The following is a 22,281-nucleotide window of genomic DNA, read 5'->3' as shown; positions in this document are numbered from 1 at the left end:
GGCCCAAATCCGGGGTGAGCCAAGAAATTCCTAAGCAAGCGAAGGCGCCCTGAGCGTCGGTGGGGGTGGTGGATCCATGGAACGAGGCGAGATCTGAAAGAGACGGATTTTACCGTCTCTGGTTAGCCGCCAGTCCCGGATTCTATTAGTTTTAGCTTACCTAAAATCGGTGATTCCTTTCGCAGCGCCAAGATATCTTCACGGTAGCTATTCACTAAGTAACGTAATAATTGTTCGAATTCACGGGTTTTGATCATATGTTAGGTCCATCATGTGAAAATCAAAAAACTGGTGGAAGAAATGATTGAGTGACCGGAATACCATACAAACTAGTATAGCTTCCAGAAATATCTAAAAAAAACTAGTGCGCCCGCTTAACTTGGCTTAACTATTAAAAATAAGAACCAAAAAAAAAAAGCTGGAAACTTCCGGGTATTGCGCTAGTGCTTCCAAGGAAAGATCTCGTAAATTCGGGCCACCGGATCCGATAGACACACTAAAAGTCGTAACTCATAACCGGTTACCCTACCAATCATGTTCATAGCTGCCTCCCCCATTCCATAGGCCTAGCATTAAATTCTTCATACAGACTACTATTAGTCCTCGAATTTTGAGAGGCCTTGTTGCTCTGGATGGCAGACAACGAGTTTGTCTCCTCACTATAGAGTTTCAAAACTTCCTTTAGGTCCATGATTCGGCCCCCAACTGCTGCTCCGTCTTTGCCGTTTTGCTGTGTATCCATTTCTATATGCCCCTCAAAGGATTGTGCAGAATTTTCTCCAAATCTTGAATTGTCTCCAATTTCTATATTGTCTTGGGGATGTGTCGTATTACCAATTTCACGGGCGATATTCGCACCTATGTTATCGGAATATGACTCGAAGCTTTGGTGTTTGAACTTCGAGTTGAGGACTCTGGTTCCAAAAGCTTTTATGGACGGCGCACAGCAACAGAGCATTCCAAGAACAACTTGAATAAAAAGGAAGATTACTACCTTCCCAGCGCTATCTATAAGTTTAAATCCGTTAGAACCATATCAACTATAGGATAAAGATAAGAGGCTGCACTTACAGATGGGATCGGGGCTGGTCTTTGTTTCTTGTAGTTGGCCAAACCGCAGGGCTTCAATAATACAGCCACTAGATAATAGCATAATTATTAATCATTCTCCATCGTACAGTTGTGAAAGAAGAAAAGGTAGCTCATACCCTCCGCCCAATGCAAACATAACGAGGCTCTGAATTTTCTTCTTTTTGGTAATATGTAACTCGATGACCAATATTGCTGGTAATAGGAACATAAGAGCATCGATCGCTAGCCCGACAGAAACAAGCACGTAGACAGCCACGATGTTCGTGCAGGTGTATTTTACAGCACCGGGAGTCCAGATGGTGCTAATAGGATTGCATCGAAAGATTGATGAGAAGATAGAGACGGTTATATGGGCTGTGCTAATATGAACGAGAATGGTTGTAATCATGTAAATAGGTTTAGAAGAGGTTTTCGAAAGGCGTCTAATGAAGAGGAGGAGAGAGGCACGGATTGCGCCTAGAGCAATCAATAGTGCTATCTGAAGGGCGTCTAAGGTTTGGAAATGTTAATCTTTTGAAGCCAATGTTAATCATGAGACTTTGCAAGTCCAATTGCACCGCTTACATAATGTCTGTTTTTGATTGTATATATAAATCAGCAAAATGCCAGTGGTATAGAGGGATGATAAATGAGGCTTGATATACCTTCATTAATTTCACTATATTATCAATATCAACCACCAAATCAACGTGTGCTCCTAATTTGTAGGTTGTCGCAGCAATCATAGTACACGCAACTCCCATGGTGCATATCTAAATGAAACCCATAAGTTGATATTCGGTGTTAGAATTTCAAAATATCCACATACATATGCCGGTCCAACCAAGATCCAGTCTTCAAGATATAGGCGTTGATTTGCATCTTTTAGTCGTGTAAGTAGTCGAGCAACCACGCCTGTCGTACACAATATCATCGACACGACGGCTGTCGTTACCGTTAGTACCCCGAGATTTGACCCATTTATCGCTGCAGATTCCGCCATGCCGATGTATTGCTGCTCATAAACTGATTTGCTTCTGAAGGCATCCCCTTCCCCCCCTTTAGAAATGCGTAAATTTAAGGTCAAGTCGGGATACAACCCCCATCAGCTCAGAGATTTGTATAAATTTCGTCTCCAAGATCTTCTTTGAAAATTCGTCGTAATTGAGTAAGGCAATCCTTAAATTGTTTCGTCGTAGGTTTCATGATCGAGGAAAAGGTGCAGAGAAAGTCCGAAGACGGTATGGGGATAGGATGAGTATTAATATTAATTAAAAACTGCTAGCTGGGACTATGAAATCGGTACCAGAAATACTCGAAAACACAGTCTTGGCTTAGACTTCATTCCTCGTCCTAATGTGACACAAGAAATTGGCAGTGCATGTGGTAGCCAGCCGCAAAGGTCTTGACCAAGACAGAGTGGTTTTGGTGCTTGCTAACCGAAAGAGTACTGGCTGGCGTACCACACGCGCGCACGCACCGCATCATAGCGCCGAAACATTCACGGCACCGGATTCGAGGTCATGACCGGTCATGGAGGCCTTGTCTCGTATACGCAGTGTGCAGTCTGCTACTAGATGTAGCCGCTTCCTTTTTTGAATTTGAAAAATTAATAATCTATTACAAATATGTATTAGTATACTAATATTTCGACCGAAATGCATTTATGGCAAGCGCAAGCCCATACGTACCTTGATAAACCTGTACCTGTCGAGTTGACCGATGCGGCTTGAAGACTGGGATTAGACCATCTTCGCTCAAACGAGGAATGGAAACTTCGGAGAAATTAACGTATTCGATTTATTTGAGAGTTTCCATCGGCTGTTCCCATTCCCGGGATTTCATTGGTTCACTCAGGCCCTAGGATAGACAAACATTCCCAATGAGTCTCTAGGCCTGTGCCTGTGTGAGTTGCAATATGACAAGTACCTTGAGAGGTTCTAGCTATACGAGGACGTCCCTGGTAAGTAGATGCCATCCTAAGAATCAGGGCAAAACAATCGATCGCAAAACGGGGTTATGATGTGAATCGGCATGCAGGGCTAGCAGTTCTGGATTTCTCAAAGCCCGATGATCGATAAACGTTAGAACCTATGCCCACAGACCTATTTTCTGGTGTTGTAATTATAAGAGATTGGTAAACGCAAGCTAGTTGCTAGGTCGTATCGATTATCGTGGTTTTTAACGTATGCGCCAGGGTAACTAGGTAGCTCATGCATGACCATACTATTTCGGTACCGCTACATAAAATTTATGCCCCGCACAAGGCGACACATGATAGCTATCGACGCGATAGCTATTGCGCGGGGGGGCCTATAACTATAAACTATCATGTTTAGCTAGAACATTTTCTAGCTTCTAAAACTTCATAAAATATATATATATCATCCGTCCGCTCAGTCCCACGTTGCAATCTCCTACTCTTCGAGCTCATGACCTAGATAGCGCGCTCTAGCGGCCCGTTATCGTAGCAGTAAAGATGGATCACCAACTCGACCGCAAAAATTACACCATAGGTTGGATATGCGCCTTGCCCTTAGAGTTCGCAGCGGCTATTGCCATGCTAGATGAACAACATCTACCGCTACCGCAAGATAAACTAGATGACAATGCATACAAGTTTGGGCGGATAGGCTCTTACAATATCATTGTTGCCTGTCTCCCGTCCGGCGTTTATGGTGTAACGTCTGCGGGTAACGTCGCTACTCAGATGCATCGAAGCTTCCCGGATCTAGAAGCTGCTTTGATGGTTGGAATCGCTGGAGGAGCACCTGACCCACCACGATGTGATATAAGGTTAGGCGATGTGGTAGTGAGTGAACCGACCGCGGGGTTCGGGGGGGTCTTACAGTACGATTTTGGGAAAACAGAGAAAGAGGGCCGATTCGTGCAGACCGGAGTCCTTAATAAACCTCCCAAAATGTTCCTCACGGCGATAGCTAAACTGAAGTCAGATTATCTGCTGCATAGTAATCAGTCTGGACTATCCGGAGGAAATTCTCAAAATAACAACGTCAGCGAAATCATAGCGAATGCCCTAAAGAATGGAACTGTCCCTCAGACCTTTTCTCGCCCACCTAACACTGCGAATGATAGCGACAGGCTCTTCCAAGCAAGTTACGAACACCCGTCTATGAACTCATCTTGTGATGAATGCAATCCTAGCATGATTGTTGGTAGGGAGTCTCGCCCACATGACCAACCATGTATTCACTACGGCTTAATCGCATCTGGTAACCAGGTTATGAAGCATGGCATCAGCAGAGACCGTTTGGCTCGGGAGAAAAACGTATTGTGCTTTGAAATGGAGGCTGCCGGAATAATGGACGAGTTACCCTCGTTAGTCATTCGAGGCATCTGTGATTACTCCGACAGTCACAAGAACAAAGTCTGGCAACCTTATGCTGCTTTATCTGCTGCTGCTTTCGCGAAAGAGCTCTTGCTCCAGCTTCCTTCCAGAGGTTAGTACGAAGCCTGCATAAACAATGAGTTTAAACCCCGCCGTTCATTGATATGGCCTTGAAAAAGGTTGATGAATATTTGCTGATGGTTTCAATGTGAGCGATAGTTAGCGGGATGAGCCAACCGGAAAGAATTGTTCTCAACTTGCCTATCGCCGAAGGGGCAGCATATGGGAGCTATGTGGATCAACATAAGCCAGAGTGTTTGGCTGGAACTCGAATAGATCTCCTCGAGACCATTTCAAACTGGATAGAAGATCCGCATTCACAAGGAAAGAGTATATTTTGGCTAGTTGGCAAAGCAGGGACAGGGAAGTCCACGATTTCTAGAACAGTGGCCCATAACTTGCACACAAGCAACCGACTTGCAGCCAGCTTTTTCTTCAACCGAGAAGAAGGAGACCGCCGAACTGGTACCCGTTTCTTTACCACGATTGCTGCTCAATTAGCAAATCATTATTCCTCCCTAGGGTCGAGAATTCAAAGAGCAATTCAACTTAATCCCGATATTTCCACAAAAGCGTTAAACGAACAGTTCGACAAATTAGTTCTACAACCCCTTTCGGGAACTAGGCTCGCGGCCCATAGGGCAAAGTTAGTTCTGGTAATTGATGCACTCGACGAGTGTGAGGAGAAGGAAAATATCAGAGTCATTATCTACCTACTTTCACAGCTAAAAGACATAAACACCATAGATGTACGAGTGTTTTTAACCAGCAGGCCCGACTTGCCTATCCTCTCTACATTCAAAAAGTTATCAGATGATACATATGAAGATGTATCGTTGCATGAGGTGCCAAAGATTGAGCACGATATTTCACTCTTCCTACGACACAAACTTTGCGAGATACAAGAGCGGGATGAACTGTGCCTTCCAGAAGAATGGCCAGGTGAGGAGAACCTTGAGAAGCTTGTTAAAAGAGCCATGCCACTATTCATCTACGCTGCCACATTATGTAGGTTTATTGGAGACGAATTATGGGATCCTGACGAGCAGATTGAACAAGTTCTCAACTATCAGACTAATTGGGAGACTTCACAGCTACAAATGACCTATCTTCCTGTCCTGAACCAGCTGGTCGTCGGGCAAAACCCTACTCAAAAGAAAAAATTAGTCGATGAATTTCGACAAATAGTAGGCACAATTGTTAATCTTGCTAGCCCGATGTCCGCTTCATCTCTAGCACGCTTGTTGTCTCTCCCAGAAAGAGTCGTGAATTGCAGGTTAAGGCCGTTACAATCCGTTCTCGACATACCTAACAACCCCGATAATCCGATAAGAACATTTCATTTATCTTTTCGCGATTTCCTTCTTGATCGATCCCTCCAGGAAAAGAACCCATTCTGGGTAGACGAAAGCGAATCGCATAGATTAATCGCTATTGGATGCATCAACTTGATGTCAAGTTCCACTGGACCTGGGCTAAGAAGGAATATTTGCAACCTACCCTCCCCTGGAAGCCTTAGGGCGGATATCAGGGGGGACGTGATAGAAAAGTATATGCCACCGGAACTTCGATATGCTTGCCGCTACTGGGTAAGCCACCTGGTAAGGAGCGGCCGTCGCCTGATTGATAACGACCAAGCCCACAAATTTCTTACGAAACATCTACTACACTGGCTCGAAGCCATGAGTCTTCTGGATATAAAATTCGAAGTATCCAAGGCTGTAGATGACCTGAAGTCGATCATAGATGTGAGTTGATCAGAACCATCATCAAACAATATATAAAAAGCTTACGGTAATTATAGATAACAAACGGCGCGGAGATATATGCACTAGTCAATGATATGAAAAGATTCCTGCTTAAAAACCAAGACATCATCCACAAAGCACCTCTACAAATATATACTTCAGCTCTTATCTTTGCGCCTACAACAAGCATAATCAGGAAGATTTTTGATCCAAAAACCACAGTCCACTGTGTGACCCAGCTGCCTCGCGTCCGAGATAAATGGAGTGCACTACTGCAAACATTGGAAGGACATAAATCTCTCGTCAAATGTGTCGCATTCTCGCCCAACGGCAAGTTACTCGCGTCTGGATCATATGACAACCTCCTCAATTTATGGGATATTACGGGAGGATTATTACAGACGTTACATGGGCATAAAGGTAGGGTCAATAGTGTCGCGTTCTCACCTAACAGCAAAATACTCGCGTCTGCATCTGATGATATGACGAGCAAATTGTGGGACATTAGTACGGGAGCACAATTACAGAAGTTAGGACATGGAGGTAGGGTCATTGATGTTGCATTCTCACCAAGTAATGGCGAGATACTCGCATCTACATCAAATGATGAGACAATTAGGTTGTGGAACACTACTACAGGAACCGTACTACAGATTTTAGAATGGCGTAAACCAGCCTCCATCCAACGTGTCGAATTCTCACCAAATAATGGCGAGATACTTGCATCTGCATCATACGATGGGGAGATCAAATTGTGGAATACTATCACAGGAGCACCGTTGCAAACGTTCAAAGGACATGAATATCCCGTCCATAGTCTCACACTCTCATCAGACAACGGCGAGGTACTCGCGTCTGCATCGCGCGAGAGGACAATCAAATTCTGGGATATAAATACGGGAACACTATCACGGACGTTGAAAGGATGTGAATATAACGACACTTGTGTCACACTCTCGTCCAATGCCAGGATAATCGCGTGTGGATCAATAAATGGGACAATCAAGTTATGGGATATCATCACGGAAACACCATTACAGACGTTGAAAGGGCATACAACTAGCGTCAATAGCATCAGCTTTTCGCCCGACAATAAGTTACTGGCGTCGGCATCAAGTGATTACAGCGTCAAACTATGGGACGTTGCGGACTGTGAGAACAAAGTTGCGGAATTACTACTGCAGACACCAGAAAAACATGGCCTCGGTGTTAACAGTGTCGCATTCTCGCCCGACGGCAAGGTACTCGTGTCGGCATCGAGCGATGGGACAATCAAACTATGGAGTGCTACAGGTGTACTATTACAGACACTAAAGGAGCATGAAGACTCTGTTACAATTGTCGAATTCTCACCCGACGGAAGGATTTTTGCGTCCGCATCAAGAGATAATACGATCAAATTTTGGGATACTACAGGAATACTACTACAGACACTGACTGAAAATGATTGGGTTACGGCTATCAAATTCTCGCCCGACGGCCAAAAACTCGCGTCCATAACGTGCTATCAATTCCTGATCAAATTATGGGACACTAGCGCTACTGCAAAATTTTTATGGACCTCGAACATACATGAAACCTGGATTAGAGATTACACGTTCTCACCCGATGGCAAAATACTCGCGTCCGCAGCAGATGATGAAACGATTGGTCTCTGGGATACGAGTACAGGACAAGTCCTCCGGACAATCCATGTACCCGGAAGTAATGATCTAATATTTAGAGGGATTGAATTTTCGCCCGATAGCAAAGTAATCGCTTCAAGATTGGGAGGTGGGGCGCGCGCGACAGTCCAGCTATGGAACACAGCTACAGGAGTGTTATTGCAAACGCTAGGTATAGGAACAAGTAAAGATTGGGTCCATGATTTGGCTTTCTCGCCCAACCGCCAAGGCGATCGATACATCGATACCGATATCAAATCTTTATACCGAACAGTTTTCTCTTTAGGAGGTGTTGAAAATCCTAATAATCCTGAGTTTCAGCCTGCTGGGCCAGTAACTCCTCATGGTGAATGGCTGGCCCGAAATGGAGAAAAGCTTATATGGCTTCCACATGATTACAGATCCCAGTGTTCAGCGGTACATGGTAGCACGATTGTTTTAGGTCACTATTCCGGTGGTGTTTCATTTTTCACATTTAGAACTTGAAGTTCTTTTCTTCATTCTTGCCGTTAGGATGGAAACGAAAAATATAAGTCGGGTCAAAAGTCTGCAAATTTGCAACTAATCTTATATAGATACTAGTCTCGAGGCCTAGATAGATACATAGTCTTGGTAGACCTTCTTGTTTTAGCATGTGGACCAGTTCAAAGCTATAGTTATATATAATGGGAATCACTCTATAGCTAGAGATCTAGAGATCTAGATCTAAGCCTACAAATCTCCTACAGTGCTTGATAATTTATTTCTCTTGTGGTACAAATATATATCAGCGTAGGCATATCTTGTCAATTGAATTTAGCTTAGACCAGCGTCTTTACTGTGCAGTCTTACCTCTCTGCCAAGTGAGTATTTGCATGGTTTTGGAGGCCTTTGATCAATTGAATTTAGATCGATTCCTTAGGGGCCTCTTGAAGCTTAAGAATTTTTTTGTTATTTTCTTGATAATATTACAAAACTGCGTATTTGGATAGTACATATAGTACTAACTATGAATATCACTGGCTCGATTTAATACCTGTCATAATTCCTATGCAAAACAGTTCTACGTCCCTTATACATAGCTTTATACTATAACTAGTCTCGTATCATGGCCTAGCTCGCTCATGCCAGACAGGAGAACCCAGTACTACTACGCCGAATAGTTTCAGTATAGCACCATTAACTTAGTTGATCGATCCCGCTAATATTAATTTGACCGCAAAGGAAAATGGACTTACACACTATGATATATACCATCGATCCGTTTTGCAAACTATCTCCGTGCAATCTAATTGACTCCTATAATTGAATTTCCATAATTAGCTAGTTCCCACGTCATCGTCATCGTCATACTATTCCCGCAGGGCCAAATGTTATCTCAAAATGTGTTATTTTGTCAAAGGGGGTCTCTTTTTTCAAAAGGAACTTCATATAAAACAAAAAAGCAAATGCTTCCACTTCATACTTACTATAATATTTTTGTACTTCGGACCTATAGGAGTGGTACTATTCGGCTTGAACCGAGAATTGACATATATGTTAAGTGGGTATAACAATCCCGAAACTTATAAATTTAACTTATGCATGAGCTCGGAAGACGTTTATCAAAAGATTGAAAAAATAACTCTCATAATATCATTATAAAGATCTCCTATCGCTATATACTTTCGCAAAATATAATACTTTGCTTTTGAAAATTCGAAGCCCCCAATCCCGCTTCCGCTCACCAACTACTCGAGGATCCACAAGAAAAGAAAAACCGCCATCTAAAAAAACGGGACTTAAAAGAGAAACGAAAGAAAAAATGGTATCGTGCTTAAGAACTAAAGAAGAAAGAAACAAAAGGTAAAAATAACAAATGAAAGTCATGAATAAAAATAACAAGTTCCCCAAAAACTCCGCTTCGAATTTTTCATATACAAAAAAACAAAGGAAAAGGAATGACACCCCTTTACACTTCAGTAGTCTCAACTCTCTGGTATGCCACCGCATCTCTACCCTTCCTTCCAAATCTCTTCCAAACCTGCCACCACTTGCCTTCATGGATCTGTCCAATTTCTTCTTCAATACCCTGAACAGTGGTCCAAGAAGGACGTTTCCAATAATTCAACAACAAACTACTACAAACAACACTAACACTGCTCGCGGCCATAGCGGCACCGGCAGCCATAGGGTGTAGATGCAGCCCAAAAGGTAGGAAAACTCCCATAGCAAATGGCATACCAACGAGATTATACCCACAGGCCCAAAGAAGGTTCAATCGGATTCTCCTAAAGATAGTCTTCGCGAGGTGTAAACTAGCAGGGATATCCAACAACTCTCCACTCCTCATCAGGACAATATCGGCGGCTTCCATAGCAACGTCCGTACCAGATGCCATGGCGATACCAACATTAGCAGTTGCAAGAGCTGGAGAATCGTTGATACCATCACCAACCATGGCGACGACATCACCTTCCTCCTTCATAATCGTAACGAGGTCCTGTTTTTCATCGGGGGAAACACCAGCCCAAACTTGGCTTTTGTCAATTCCAACGGCGTCAGCGACGGCAAGAGCGGTGGGGCGTTGATCTCCGGTGACCATAGCGACTTTGATACCCATGCGTCGGAGGGCCATGATGGCGTACTTGGCGTCAGCCTTGATTTCGTCGCTAAGGCATAGATATCCAGCATAGTTGCCATCGATAGCAACAAAGACTACGGTCTGCCCAGCGCCAGGAGACTTTTCGGATTTGCCCTTCGAAGAATCTGGTCGGCCAGCCTCGCCCATAGCTTCAGTCTCCTCGTGTTGTGCCAATGCAATATCGTTTTCCCTCAAGAAGGCAGCATTTCCGATGTGAACAGTATGTTTCTTGCTATCCTTAGCAGGAACAATACCGGCAGTAATACCTCGTCCAACAACGGCGCTGAAGTCGCTGATGCTCCCTTCAATCGTGGATTCGGAGTTCATTCCCAACTGCGCTTTTGCGTAGTTCGCAATAGCACGACCAATAGGATGCTCACTTCCGGCCTCGGCAAGTCCCACCAAAGACCACCAGCGCGTAACTCGCCAATCGCTAGAGTTCCAGACGGAGCTTTGGTAGAACCGCGCGACCGTCATCTTTCCGACTGTGAGAGTACCTGTCTTGTCGAAGACAACCTTGGTGACCTTTGTAGCGGTCTCGAGGGCTTCTCCACCCTTGACCAAAATACCGTTCCGTGCACCAACACCAGTGCCGACCATAACAGCCGTTGGAGTAGCTAGACCGAGGGCACAGGGGCAAGCAAAGACGATGACAGAGATACAAAGCTTGAGACAGACCATAAACGAACCCCCGCTCTTAGCGCTCATAAAGATCGCTGGTGGGTTGGTAAGGACGTGCGAAAGAATCATCCAGACAACGAAGGTAATGAGACCAAGTGAAACGACACCGGGGATGAAGTAGCCGGCCACAACATCAGCCATCATTTGAATGGGTGCTCGTGATGTTTGTGCCTCTTGAACAAGTTTTACGATCTGGGAGAGTTGGGTATCACGGCCAGCACGGGTAACCTTGAAGTCCAGACGGCCGGTACCGTTGACGGTACCACCGACGAGGTGAGAGCCAGGGGATTTTTGAATTGGCATGGCTTCTCCGGTGACCATGCTCTCATCAACAAACGATTCGCCATATGTTACCACACCATCAGCAGGAATCTTGTCGCCCGGTCGCAAAATGACAATATCGCCAACTTGGAGGAGCTCAGTTGGTACTTTGCGTTCCTCGACGGCTTCGACGTCGAACTGCTCGGTTTTGGATTCGTCGAGCAAGTTTTGGGACTGAGTTGCGTTGGGGTTAACATAGATGGTAGCCATTGGTGGAGCAAGGGACATGAGCTTGGAAAGGGCGGAAGAAGTAGCACCCTTGGCCCTATTTTCGAGCCAACGCCCAAGAGTGATGAAGGTGATCAACATGGTGCAGGTGTCAAAAACAGTGGCTGGGCGAGTATGGGGAGGGCACATGATAGAAATGAGCATCGAAACGCAGGAGAAGACAAATGCAGAGCTAGTACCAAGAATAACGAGGACGTCCATAGTAGCAGACTTGTGCTTGATTGATTTCCAAGCAGATCTATAGAAGCGTTTTCCGATACCGAATTGGACGGGGAGGGTGAGGGCCAAGCAAACAATATCGCCGAGGAAAAGGCCAGGAATCAAGACCTTGACATTACCAAAGTTTAGAGGCTTCAGGTACATCGGGATGATCATACTGATGAGGAAGACCGGGACAGCAAATGACACGCTGAACAGGAAGGCGGTTTTCCATTCCTGGATCTCCTTAGTTTTGGCAAGAGATTCGAGTTGAGCATTAGACTCCTCGTTGTCGGCCATAAGGGCATTGAATCCAGCAGCTTCAATGGCTTCAAAGATGGTGCGAACGCCGAGAACAGATGGATAGTATTCGACCTCAGCTCGCATGGTTCGGAATGTGACAACAGCGGATTCGATTCCATCGAGTTTGAGAAGGATACGCTCAACCGTAGTGACCGACACCTCGTCCTGCATACCATAGACTTTGATATTGAGAATCTGGCTCCGGGTGTCTCTCTGGGCAGCCGCGGAAGGGAGATCGCAGGAAATAACGCGAGCGTCGAAACCCCTATCCTCGATGATTTCTGCGATTTGTTCCGCCGAGATGATCTCTGGATCATGCTGTATGACGGCGCGATTCATTACCAGCGATACCGATACCGAATCAATACCTGCGACATCCTTCAATCCACCTTCAACTGCAGATGTGCAAGCACCACAAGTCATCCCCTCGATCCCGATAGTAGAAGTAGCAAATTGAGCAGCCGTTGGTGCATTTTGTCTCGATTGGACTGAGGATATCAATGCTGCATCGAATCCCCTGTCTTCAATACTATTCCCATACCTTCGTTAGCACAGCCCGTAAACCCCAGTATTGAGAGAGTACCTACGTATCCACTATTTTCTCTGCTGATACTTTTACGCTCTCATGAACAACCACAGCACGGTTGGTCAAGAGCGACACATCCACGGATACGATTCCGTCCATACCCGCGAACCCCTTATTAACAGCCGACGAACAAGCTCCGCAAGTCATTCCGTGAACTGAGACCGTCGTTGTGGTCAAAACCCTCGTATCCGCTCCCGGTTCATTTTTCTTCTCTTTCTTCGGTTCAACAGAAGATACCAATGTCGCATCGAACCCTTTATCCTCTATTGTTTCTAAGATTTTGTCGGCGGTGACAAGTTTGGGGTCGTGGATTACAACGGCTCTATTGAGAATTAAAGATACCGAGCATGACTTCACTCCGTCCATGCCCTTGAAGCCGGATTCGATAGATGCCGAGCAAGCGCCACATGTCATACCCTCAACTGCGACAGTGGTAGTAGCATAATGGGAAGTATTGGCGCTACCAGACGAAGACGACTGGGGCGCCATGGTCCTTAGTTGGAAGTCCGCCATGATGTCGGCGTGGTATAGGGTGGTATTCCCGCCCCAGCGATCGGTAGGAGATCAGTTAGGATTGGCGATAGATGTAGATGGTTCTGGGAGAGAAAGCGAGGTGGGAAAGGAATGCGGGCGTGGGAGCGCTATAAAAGGCGGGATCGGAGCCGGCTGGAGAGGGAATGTGGGAGTGCTCGCCACTCGCTGAGGTCAGATCGGATGGGAAGGTGTCGCAGCAGATCGGTCCAACACAAAACCCAGAACAAAACCCCAACTGATTTGGTACCACCAGTACCAGTTACAACTTTCGTTCGTCTGTGCGTTCGTTCGTTCGAAGGCAGCCAGGCCTGTTTTTTTCTCTTTCTTCTATGTAAGTTAATTCTAGTCTAGTCTATATTGTCGTATGAAGATCGCGCGGGAAAGTTTTCTAATTTTTTGGATTTTGGAGATGCTAGATCTGAAAAGCTGGACTGTGGTTGGTTGGAGATGGTGAAATCGGAGAGGGAAGTTGTGATATTGTCGGCCTAAAACTTTACTTTGGAAAGCAAAGGGATCAAGATGGAGCAACTGTGCATATGCAAGGTCCGATCAGGTTTTGATTTTCGAATTTCAAATGTCGAATTTCGACTTTTTGTCTTTTTGTCTTTTTGGATTTTTGATGTTTGGGGGTCGTCAACGTAATTTAAATGATGATGCAGAGAGAGAAAGTCAAGGTGCGTGGAGAAACCAGATCCAACAGCGCCTATGAAGTAAGATATGCGGAGGAGTATAGGGAGAAGAACTACCAGGTCCAATCCAATCCAGTCCAGTCTAGTCCGATGCAAGTCCAACAGTGAGCGGTACAGGTATGTAAGTACCACGATGAAGCCTAACTACACAAAAAAGGAGGAAGGAATTAAAATATCGTGAGGAAACAAGCGTTATTTAACAAGTTCAAGGAACAGAAACCACTTTCTTTTCTTTTCTTATTTCCCATTCCCTTCTTAATAATAATACTAATAAGAATATTAGTTGGGTCAGCTAAGCTTCCGACGCTTCCACTACCACTGAATCACACCAGAACAAAGTTATCGGACCAGCATTGGCCATCTAAGCTTGGTCCCTATCTCTCCACCAAAGCAAGGATACTTCTGTCCATCCCACACGTGGAACGAGGAGTGGGGAGCCTTTAATGACTTGACTTTTTAGGGTCATGAGGACCCCATGGAAAGGCCTGCCTTGAACCTCCCAACTTCCCGAGCAAGGCAAAGGTGTTCTTGTTCTTCTCCATCTATCGGGTGCAGTGGCCCCTGCGGAAACAGCGACAAGATCGTATAGTCCGTATACTTATCATAGACAAGGGCATACATAAACTGCAGGCGGAAGAAGCGGGACGACGGTGCCGAAATCTCATATTCCCCAAACCATCCACAATACCATCCACATTATCAAATCCATCACCAAATACCTATGTAATACCTTACCCACGAGACCCATAAACTAATGAAAAATTTCTACAATATGGCTTTTTATTAACTTAAACCGCGCAAGTCCGTGGCGCCGGTCGAACTTGTCAACATTTTTATTTTTTTTTGGTTTTCGAAGGGCTAGCTAATGATTTAGCGGACAGGGGCTGCGAAGCTTGCCAACCGAAGCGCCTTTTTAACCCCCTTCCTGGTGGTTTCAATCCCGAAACAACCCCCGTTTGGTGTAGAAACGTCTTGAACCTCGCCTCAAACTGCATTGCCTCGCATCTGTCAGTCTTCCAGCCAATCTTAGATCCATGACGTTGAGGCCAGAGTTTTTTAATATCATTGTAGGTTATTCAGATCTATTCTAAGTAATATGCACTCCAAAGTGCTCATGTTCTCAAAATATTTTTTGTATTTGACTGTATGACAGTGTATTAGCGTAAGGACTTTGTACTGCCAGGTGAAGCCGTGATAGTTTTTTTTTGCGGCGTTCACTAATAACTTAGTCACGCAAAATTGATGGTTCGATTCTTCCTTCCTGAATCCCGAGAAGCCCAGACCCCTGTCGGCGCTCTTCCTTGTGCGACTAGCCGCTTTTGGATGGTCCTGTTGTAGAACGTTTAGGCAACACAATATTGAGATCCATCATGGGGGCAGCTGATAGAAGGTAGTTTCGTACACAGACACATTTCAGGTCTTGCGGCCCGTATCAAACGAATAATGCCGAGAAAACGTCGTAGAATCGGCAATCTCATACCTTCTACTTTTAGAACTCTTATCGTACACAATATCTGCAGCTATGGCGTCGTTCTCGGACAATCAGATGAAACGGGTCAACGGTCTGATCAACGCGCATTATTAATACCCTTCGTTTAAATTCCGTAAAACCTAAAGTTGACCAGCCGCTGGGGTTCTACTAACGGTCTAGATCTAGCCTCAAGATCTTGTCCTCACTTAATCTAGATCTAGTCATGAACTTTTCCTCAGCCAGGATCGACACCGTGGTTTAGATTTATTCGGTTTAATTAATTGACGACGAAAAACCAACAACTGCACCTTTGTTTTTGGGTTTTAGAATCTATATCCACTTTAATTTAAATATTTCGGCATACACAGTAGGTACTTAAGTAACTAATATATGTCAGACTCTCAATAAAATGATAAATTTTGAGCTAATATTTATATATAATTAAACTTTCACTTTCCCCGGCACAAAAAATTGACTAGCACTCATATCCCATGGATACTCATCCGCAGTCTCATATTCACCACCAGTCCTCAATGTAGCACCAGTAGCACTACCCCCCAAGTTCTGCTCCTGAAGTGCCACAATCGGTAATGCATTACTATCAGCCTGATTAGCAGCCGGTGATCCGCTCTGCACTGGGAAAGCCGCAGTTGGTATATACGACGGCATAGGTTGAACCACTTGTCCAGTCATGCCTCCAGATTGAAGAACCGGATAGCCATTGACCCATTGACCCACCGTCTGCAGGCCATTATTTATCTGTCCCCTTGCCCAATTCCCAGCATTAGCAAGCCCCAGGTTTGTCACGTCCTTCGCTGCTTGCCATCCTTGGCCTAGGGCTCCCCCGACGCCGTTCAGATCTTGAATTGCAGTGTTGTATGCATTTGTAGCGGTGTTTCCGATCCACTGCCCGGCCCGGGCGATAGGCTGGGTGATGTAGTTGGTACCTGTGTTTTCAACCCATTTACCGCCTGCGACAAAGGGAGCGGCAGCATAATCTACAGCATTGTTAACTGCATTTTGAACTCTATTGATCCCATTGTCAACCTGCGCGTCAACCCACTCGCCGCCTGCGATGAAAGGAGCAGCCACATAATTCACAGCGCCATTAAGTGCATTCCCAGCTCTGTTAATCCCATTTGTAACCTTCGTATCAACCCACCCACCGGCATTAGCAAGCGGCTGAGCAATGTAATTTACCCCGTTATTCAGAACGGCGCCAGCTGTATTATAAAGATTGTTACCGGTCTTGCCGATCCATGCTTTTGCATTTTCCTGCCATTGCGGCGTGTTCTTTGAAATATATGTTGCGGCGTTTGTAAGAGGTTGGGCTACGAACGTGTTCAATCCTGATTTTAGAGTGTTGGCGACGTTGGTTAGACCTTGTGCTCCTTGTTGTAGCCAGTTCCCTTTTGGAAGAACGAGTTCGGTGTTTCCGAGGGAATTGATTTTGAGAGTGACGGTTGGGTAGAGTTTTGTAGACTCGAGGGCTGCGCCGCTGGAGTCGGTAAGTTGGCGGGTTAGGACTGGAGGTTTCCTGTTTTCGCTGCGGACTGTCAATCGGTTTTGGGGTTAGAATATTATACTTGAAGGGGTTAATAGATTGATAAGATTATACTAGCGTACTGCGAAGATTTTTGTCGTCATCATTATTGATTGTTGGACTGAAGTACTCCAGTTCATCACCTTCTTGAAAGGGATTGTTACTATCAATAGCCTGATATTCTCCTCCCCTCTTTACCTTAAACCTATATATCCGGTAGTTAAATCCTCGTATTAGATAACCTAGTCTATCATATATGTATATACTCCAAGCAACACCTATATAGATTTGTGTCTCTGAAGATATCATGATATATCGATATCGATATATACTTACACACTAGGTTGATATCTTAACCCCGGGTTGGTAAATCCATATGAGAAAGGAGTGTCATAAGCCACTTCACTTAGCATATAGGGGGTTTCTCGAGAATTTTGAGTTACGCCGAGGAGATTTATTAGGGTTTGCATATTGTCGCTGGGTTGGGAATTGTAGTTCCATAGCCAGAATACGGAACTACCCACCGGACAAGAAGTTTTCAGAGGGTTAATGGCCGGTGGGGAGTTAACTAACCCTTCGATGGGGGGGCGGCAGACTATAGAGGGCTGTTAGTATCTTAGTCTGGACATAAATTTTTTCTTCGATTTCTGTTGCTTTGTACATTCATGAATTCATTCGACTATATTTATTAGTTAGTAGGTAATTTTATGTTACTTACGTCGTAAAGTTGGAAGATCTTTTCCTGGAACTGATTGGATGAGATCGATGATAAGTCCTGACGCACTTGTCGTCAAGACGCCTAGGGCGGTTAGAAGTACTAGGAATGTCATACTGTGGTTGGCTTCTTGATAGCTCTACTATATTGCCGTACTGTTAGGGCGTTGGTAAATTATAAACGTTGATATGATAGATCCCGGCCGACTATATCAAAGTCGATATATATATTTCTAATCCCATCCACATGCACCATTAAACAGCGTTACTTCAGAATCTGTTCTTGCGAAACTTGCGGACTAGAGCTTCGATCGAAAGGATTGGTATCTAGCCTAGGTGCAATATCAAACTCTGATAAAAACTGCATGAACATGGCGCTATGGCTGTATGGTATGTACGTGGAACGAGCGTGGTTGAGCATTTTTACGCGGGTTTACGTTTAGAATATGTGAATATATGGTTGATATTGCTTGCGAAATCTCGAATTGACGCTTATTGGTGCAAATTAGTCTTCCTGGGACCCGGACGACGGGGATAGTCTAGACAAGGTGGGCGCTGCACTTAGTTACAACATCGACTCGCAACAGGTAAACACGCACATACGGTCTATACATAGATACTAATCTCGAGGCCAGAGCTCATAGATACCTGTTTATCAGACGAATTTTGCGTGGGTCAAGTTAAATCATGTTGGATTTGAAGATACCTAGATAGTTGAACTAGATGTGCAGCACTCGCAACATATACTGATAGAACCAGTTGTACTAGTACATTGTTTGGCTTAGGAAAATATGCGTATATAGTACTGTACTGTTTCATCTCCGCCTCCAGCGTCTGGATTCGAGGCTACGTCTGTAGATGCGAAGCCTCGTCAAATACTTTAACCGGATGCTAACTAGTATCTTAATGAATTGTAAGTTCTAAAATAAACTCAGTCGATTCACTGACGTCATTTCGAATTCCAAAATACATATTCAATTGATCAAACCCTTCCTGGGTCTGGATACGGGTACGAGACAAGTTTGGCATATACATTCGAGAGATCTAGATATCTATGAGTGGGTGCGCATGCACCGGGGACATATATTGACTACTCGAACCCTGTGGGCTCCTTAATCCTTATAGTCTTTTTCTTCGGCTTCAGAGTATCTGCCACCTTTTTTGCAGCCTTTTTCCACCATGGAAGTTGCTTGACACCATCCTGGGGTAAACCAACATTAAACGCAGGAGCCAATGAGAAATTCTCCAATTCTACAACGTCTCCCACAACTGACGAGGATACCGCATCAAAATCATCTTTTTTATCCCAGTCATCCAAGAGTGAATCATATGACAGCTCATCCCTTAAACGCCAAATTTCATCGTATGGCACGGCTTGCAGTTCTTCTTGGTCGTCGTACTCGTTTCCATCAACCTCACCTGGAATTCGAATGAATCTGGAATCATTTTCAGGAATAGCATTCCCATACTGCGGCTGTTCCCCTAATCCAATATCTTGAAAAGAAGGAGAATCACTGGAATTATCTTCTGATTCCATTCTCTTCTGTAAAGAGCCAGAATTCTCTTGCTCAACTGCATCTGGGCCATCAAGCGCTTCTTCATCGAAATCATCTCGCCCGGGGCTAATCCGATTCTCTACCTTTTCAAATCGCTCCTCCCATGATAGGTCCGGGGAATACGCGGAGGGCCAATTGCTTTCTCCTTCCTCGTATTGCATCCCCAGTCGTGATGACCTTTGGTCATCAACCCTAGCCGAACTCTCGCCAGAACCCTCTTCTTCGATTTTTTCAAGGGGCATACCGTTGTAATTATTATACATTCGACTAGGTATGATTTCGTCTGGAGTTACGCCCTGGAGATCTAGCTCCGGCGTATCCCACTGACCTGCGATTGGCGATAGCTGTGCATCTAGAACAGATTGTTGGCCCAGATCGCCGTTTCCATTAGGAGGTGACTGGTTAGTTCCAAACGGGTAGGGCGAATTTCTCCCTTGTGAGTTACTCGATTTTCCAAATAGTGATGTTGGTATACCACCAAGGCTTCCAGAGATGTCTAGTGCCGCCGGACCACGGAAATCATCAACATTACCCTCTTCAGAATTATAAAACTCAGGCGTTACTTCCCCTTCGGATTCATATATGTAAACCTCGGGAAGGTAATACTGATACCCATCACTACCGGCGGGATTGATATGTTGTTGTTCTTCTCCTTCTATTTCAGCTGCGGAGAGGGGTAGAGATTGTCCACCCTTATAGATATCACCTTCTTCTTCGATTGAGAGTGGTTCCTCTTCGTAGTTGACTATTCCAGGGACTCTGTTGCCATCGTAACCTAGATCACCTGGATAAGGCCCGAGGTCCTCGAAATCATCCTCTTCTGGTAAAAAGAGTCGTTCTTCAGGAGCATATGCATCTGGCTCTATCAGTCCCCAGTGCGTGGGAATATCACGAATGGAAATCTCGGAGAAACCCTCCGGTCTCCCACTTAGGCCTATCTCTGGTTCTCTATGATAAAACCGTCTATTACCAATACCGTATAAGTTCAATTCATTGAACGCTCCTATACCAGAACCTGGAGGTTCTATTCTCCCAGGAAGCCGGGGGATTGATTCCAGGGGAGCAGGGTTTGGGCTAATCTCTCCCATAAATTGCTCTTCGGACCCCTCGGAAGTCAAGGGGGCTGGGGTTTTATTAGAGCCAGATCTGGAAACGGGGAGGCCTAATAGCCTTGCCGTCTCCTCAGCCAGTGCATCATCTTGCCCAGGCCGTGCTCCCCTCCCCAGTGCCCGCATGCCTGGTGCTCGCTGGACCCTAAGCCTCTCCAGTCCCAGTGGGGCTGGGACCGGATCGTCAAGCATATCAGGGGTCGAGACTAAATCCTCTAGTTTCTCGCTGTAGAACAAGCCTCCAGTATCATCATTGCCAAAACTTGGACCTAGATAGCTTCCTTGGGGGTTAGAGAGGATATCGCTCTCGACCTGTTTTAGCCGTGCCCGCAATTTATCTTCAACTGATTGCTTGGACTGTTGCGAAACTTGTTGCATTAGCTCTGCCGGTAGGGTACCTACAACTATCTCTCCAAACTCTCCTGTTAACCTGATACGCATTGCACGGACGATGATGTCCGCGAGGGGAGGAACAGTAATGTGATCATCCGGAAAAAGAGAGTAAAGCTGATACTTGTAATCATTGGGTGGAAGATCTCTAGAATGTGGAGACCGCATCACTAGAAGTATTTGTAAGTTTTTGTCGTTAGTAGTAAATCTCTATGGTTTTTTTATTTTCCTCTCTTCCCGGCCAGTGCTTGGGGCTTACAATGGAAATTTGTGTTCGCTTCTTCGGGTCCTGGTCCTGCGAGCACTATTATATCACCATCCCGAACAGGATTCTGTTCACTAATAAGTTGCAACTTCCCGTCTCGCAGCAGCCAAAATCTTGAAGATATATATGTTAGCTCATAATGTCCTTGCTAAACTTCACTTAGGAGGACATCAAGTCTTTGGCACCTACTCTGACTTAACGTAATTGACGCGAAGTTTCCCCATTCCAGGAGTCCCAGCCATCATTTCAAAATGGAGGTCACTGGGATCTGATTCGGGACTTAAAGCTGCGTGTACAATATAATCTCCATTATACGCACGTAGGGCAAAATAGCTATGGGCACTGGTATAGGCCGGTAATTCTTCAAGTACCCAGTCGCCTTGCGCTTCTCGTTGCTCGCATTTTACAGCAGGCGCCGGAACGGCAAAAATGGTAGAGGGGAACAAAGGTGACAATGGTTTAATTTCGCTGCATACTATATAAAGTTAGCTGTTTGTATTCATTAATATTTTTTCTTATGAAGTCCTCATTTAGTTAAAATGGAATCGGCCTTAGAAAGTAGAGCGGAATGAAAGAAAACCAATTAGATCTTACACATTAAATTGTTCAAGTATCCACCACCTTCAACCTCTCTACCATCTACACTGATTTTGAATGCCGTGGCATGGTTGTTGAAAATGCTTCCATAGAGGAGGAGAGAAGATATGGAAAGGAGTCCGATTCTTGCGAGATTCGGTAGCATGGCGCACATGGTGGGCGTGGTGTTTAATAACAACGATGCCTCGATGTTCACATCAATTACAACGTGGATTGAAGGGTCCCTTATTTAATAAAATGCATCAAATGAGTGTGAATATCAAATGTGAACGTGGGGTATACGGCGTGTGTACCGGTGAGCAAGTATGTCTGTATGGATGCATGGTATAGGGCTCTATGCCGGAACCGAAATATATCTCGCTCGGACGGCGAATATTTAGGGATAAGAGGGAAATTCAAGCAACCATGGAAACTATAACGATAAAATCTGAATTACCCTTCAGATGGTACCCCCTTACTTGAATATTTGTAAATTAAAACTTAGAATCGCAATCTTATGAAATAGACTAGCTCAGGGAGCTAACGAATATTTTGAAAGCGGTTTGTGTTGAAGTGTGATATTATGCAAATGTGGCGGTGAGGAAAGATGTCCAGTGGCGCCA

At 44.9% G+C, this 22,281-nt stretch overlaps 5 protein-coding genes across 5 annotated transcripts; 1 reads left to right on the top strand and 4 right to left on the bottom strand.

The window, feature by feature from the left end:
- Positions 1 to 538: 538 nt before the first annotated feature.
- On the bottom strand, positions 539 to 1,835 carry AOL_s00080g10 (uncharacterized protein; the record flags this gene model as incomplete). Its single annotated transcript, XM_011124385.1, has 5 exons — positions 539 to 1,008; positions 1,072 to 1,139; positions 1,209 to 1,581; positions 1,657 to 1,663; positions 1,737 to 1,835. The coding sequence occupies 5 exons, from the start codon at positions 1,833 to 1,835 to the stop codon at positions 539 to 541; spliced, it is 1,017 nt and encodes a 338-aa protein (XP_011122687.1).
- A 1,715-nt stretch (positions 1,836 to 3,550) lies between these two features.
- Positions 3,551 to 8,378, top strand: AOL_s00080g9 (uncharacterized protein; the record flags this gene model as incomplete). Its single annotated transcript, XM_011124384.1, has 3 exons — positions 3,551 to 4,532; positions 4,640 to 6,228; positions 6,285 to 8,378. The coding sequence occupies 3 exons, from the start codon at positions 3,551 to 3,553 to the stop codon at positions 8,376 to 8,378; spliced, it is 4,665 nt and encodes a 1,554-aa protein (XP_011122686.1).
- Positions 8,379 to 9,822: 1,444 nt separating this feature from the next.
- On the bottom strand, positions 9,823 to 13,324 carry AOL_s00080g8 (uncharacterized protein; the record flags this gene model as incomplete). Its single annotated transcript, XM_011124383.1, has 2 exons — positions 9,823 to 12,754; positions 12,813 to 13,324. The coding sequence occupies 2 exons, from the start codon at positions 13,322 to 13,324 to the stop codon at positions 9,823 to 9,825; spliced, it is 3,444 nt and encodes a 1,147-aa protein (XP_011122685.1).
- Positions 13,325 to 15,946: 2,622 nt separating this feature from the next.
- AOL_s00080g7 (uncharacterized protein) lies at positions 15,947 to 17,878 on the bottom strand (the record flags this gene model as incomplete). The annotated part of the gene is made up of 4 exons (XM_011124382.1): positions 15,947 to 17,058; positions 17,132 to 17,253; positions 17,385 to 17,643; positions 17,767 to 17,878. 4 exons carry the CDS (start codon positions 17,876 to 17,878, stop codon positions 15,947 to 15,949), a joined length of 1,605 nt encoding a protein of 534 aa, XP_011122684.1.
- Positions 17,879 to 18,852: 974 nt separating this feature from the next.
- Positions 18,853 to 21,833, bottom strand: AOL_s00080g6 (uncharacterized protein; the record flags this gene model as incomplete). The annotated part of the gene is made up of 4 exons (XM_011124381.1): positions 18,853 to 20,987; positions 21,077 to 21,195; positions 21,272 to 21,557; positions 21,677 to 21,833. The coding sequence occupies 4 exons, from the start codon at positions 21,831 to 21,833 to the stop codon at positions 18,853 to 18,855; spliced, it is 2,697 nt and encodes an 898-aa protein (XP_011122683.1).
- Positions 21,834 to 22,281: the final 448 nt, after the last annotated feature.

The sequence above is a fragment of the Orbilia oligospora genome (genome assembly GCF_000225545.1).
Source record: "Orbilia oligospora ATCC 24927 unplaced genomic scaffold scaffold00080, whole genome shotgun sequence".
NCBI lineage: Eukaryota > Fungi > Ascomycota > Orbiliomycetes > Orbiliales > Orbiliaceae > Orbilia > Orbilia oligospora.
This window is presented reverse-complemented; position numbering and strand designations above follow the sequence as displayed.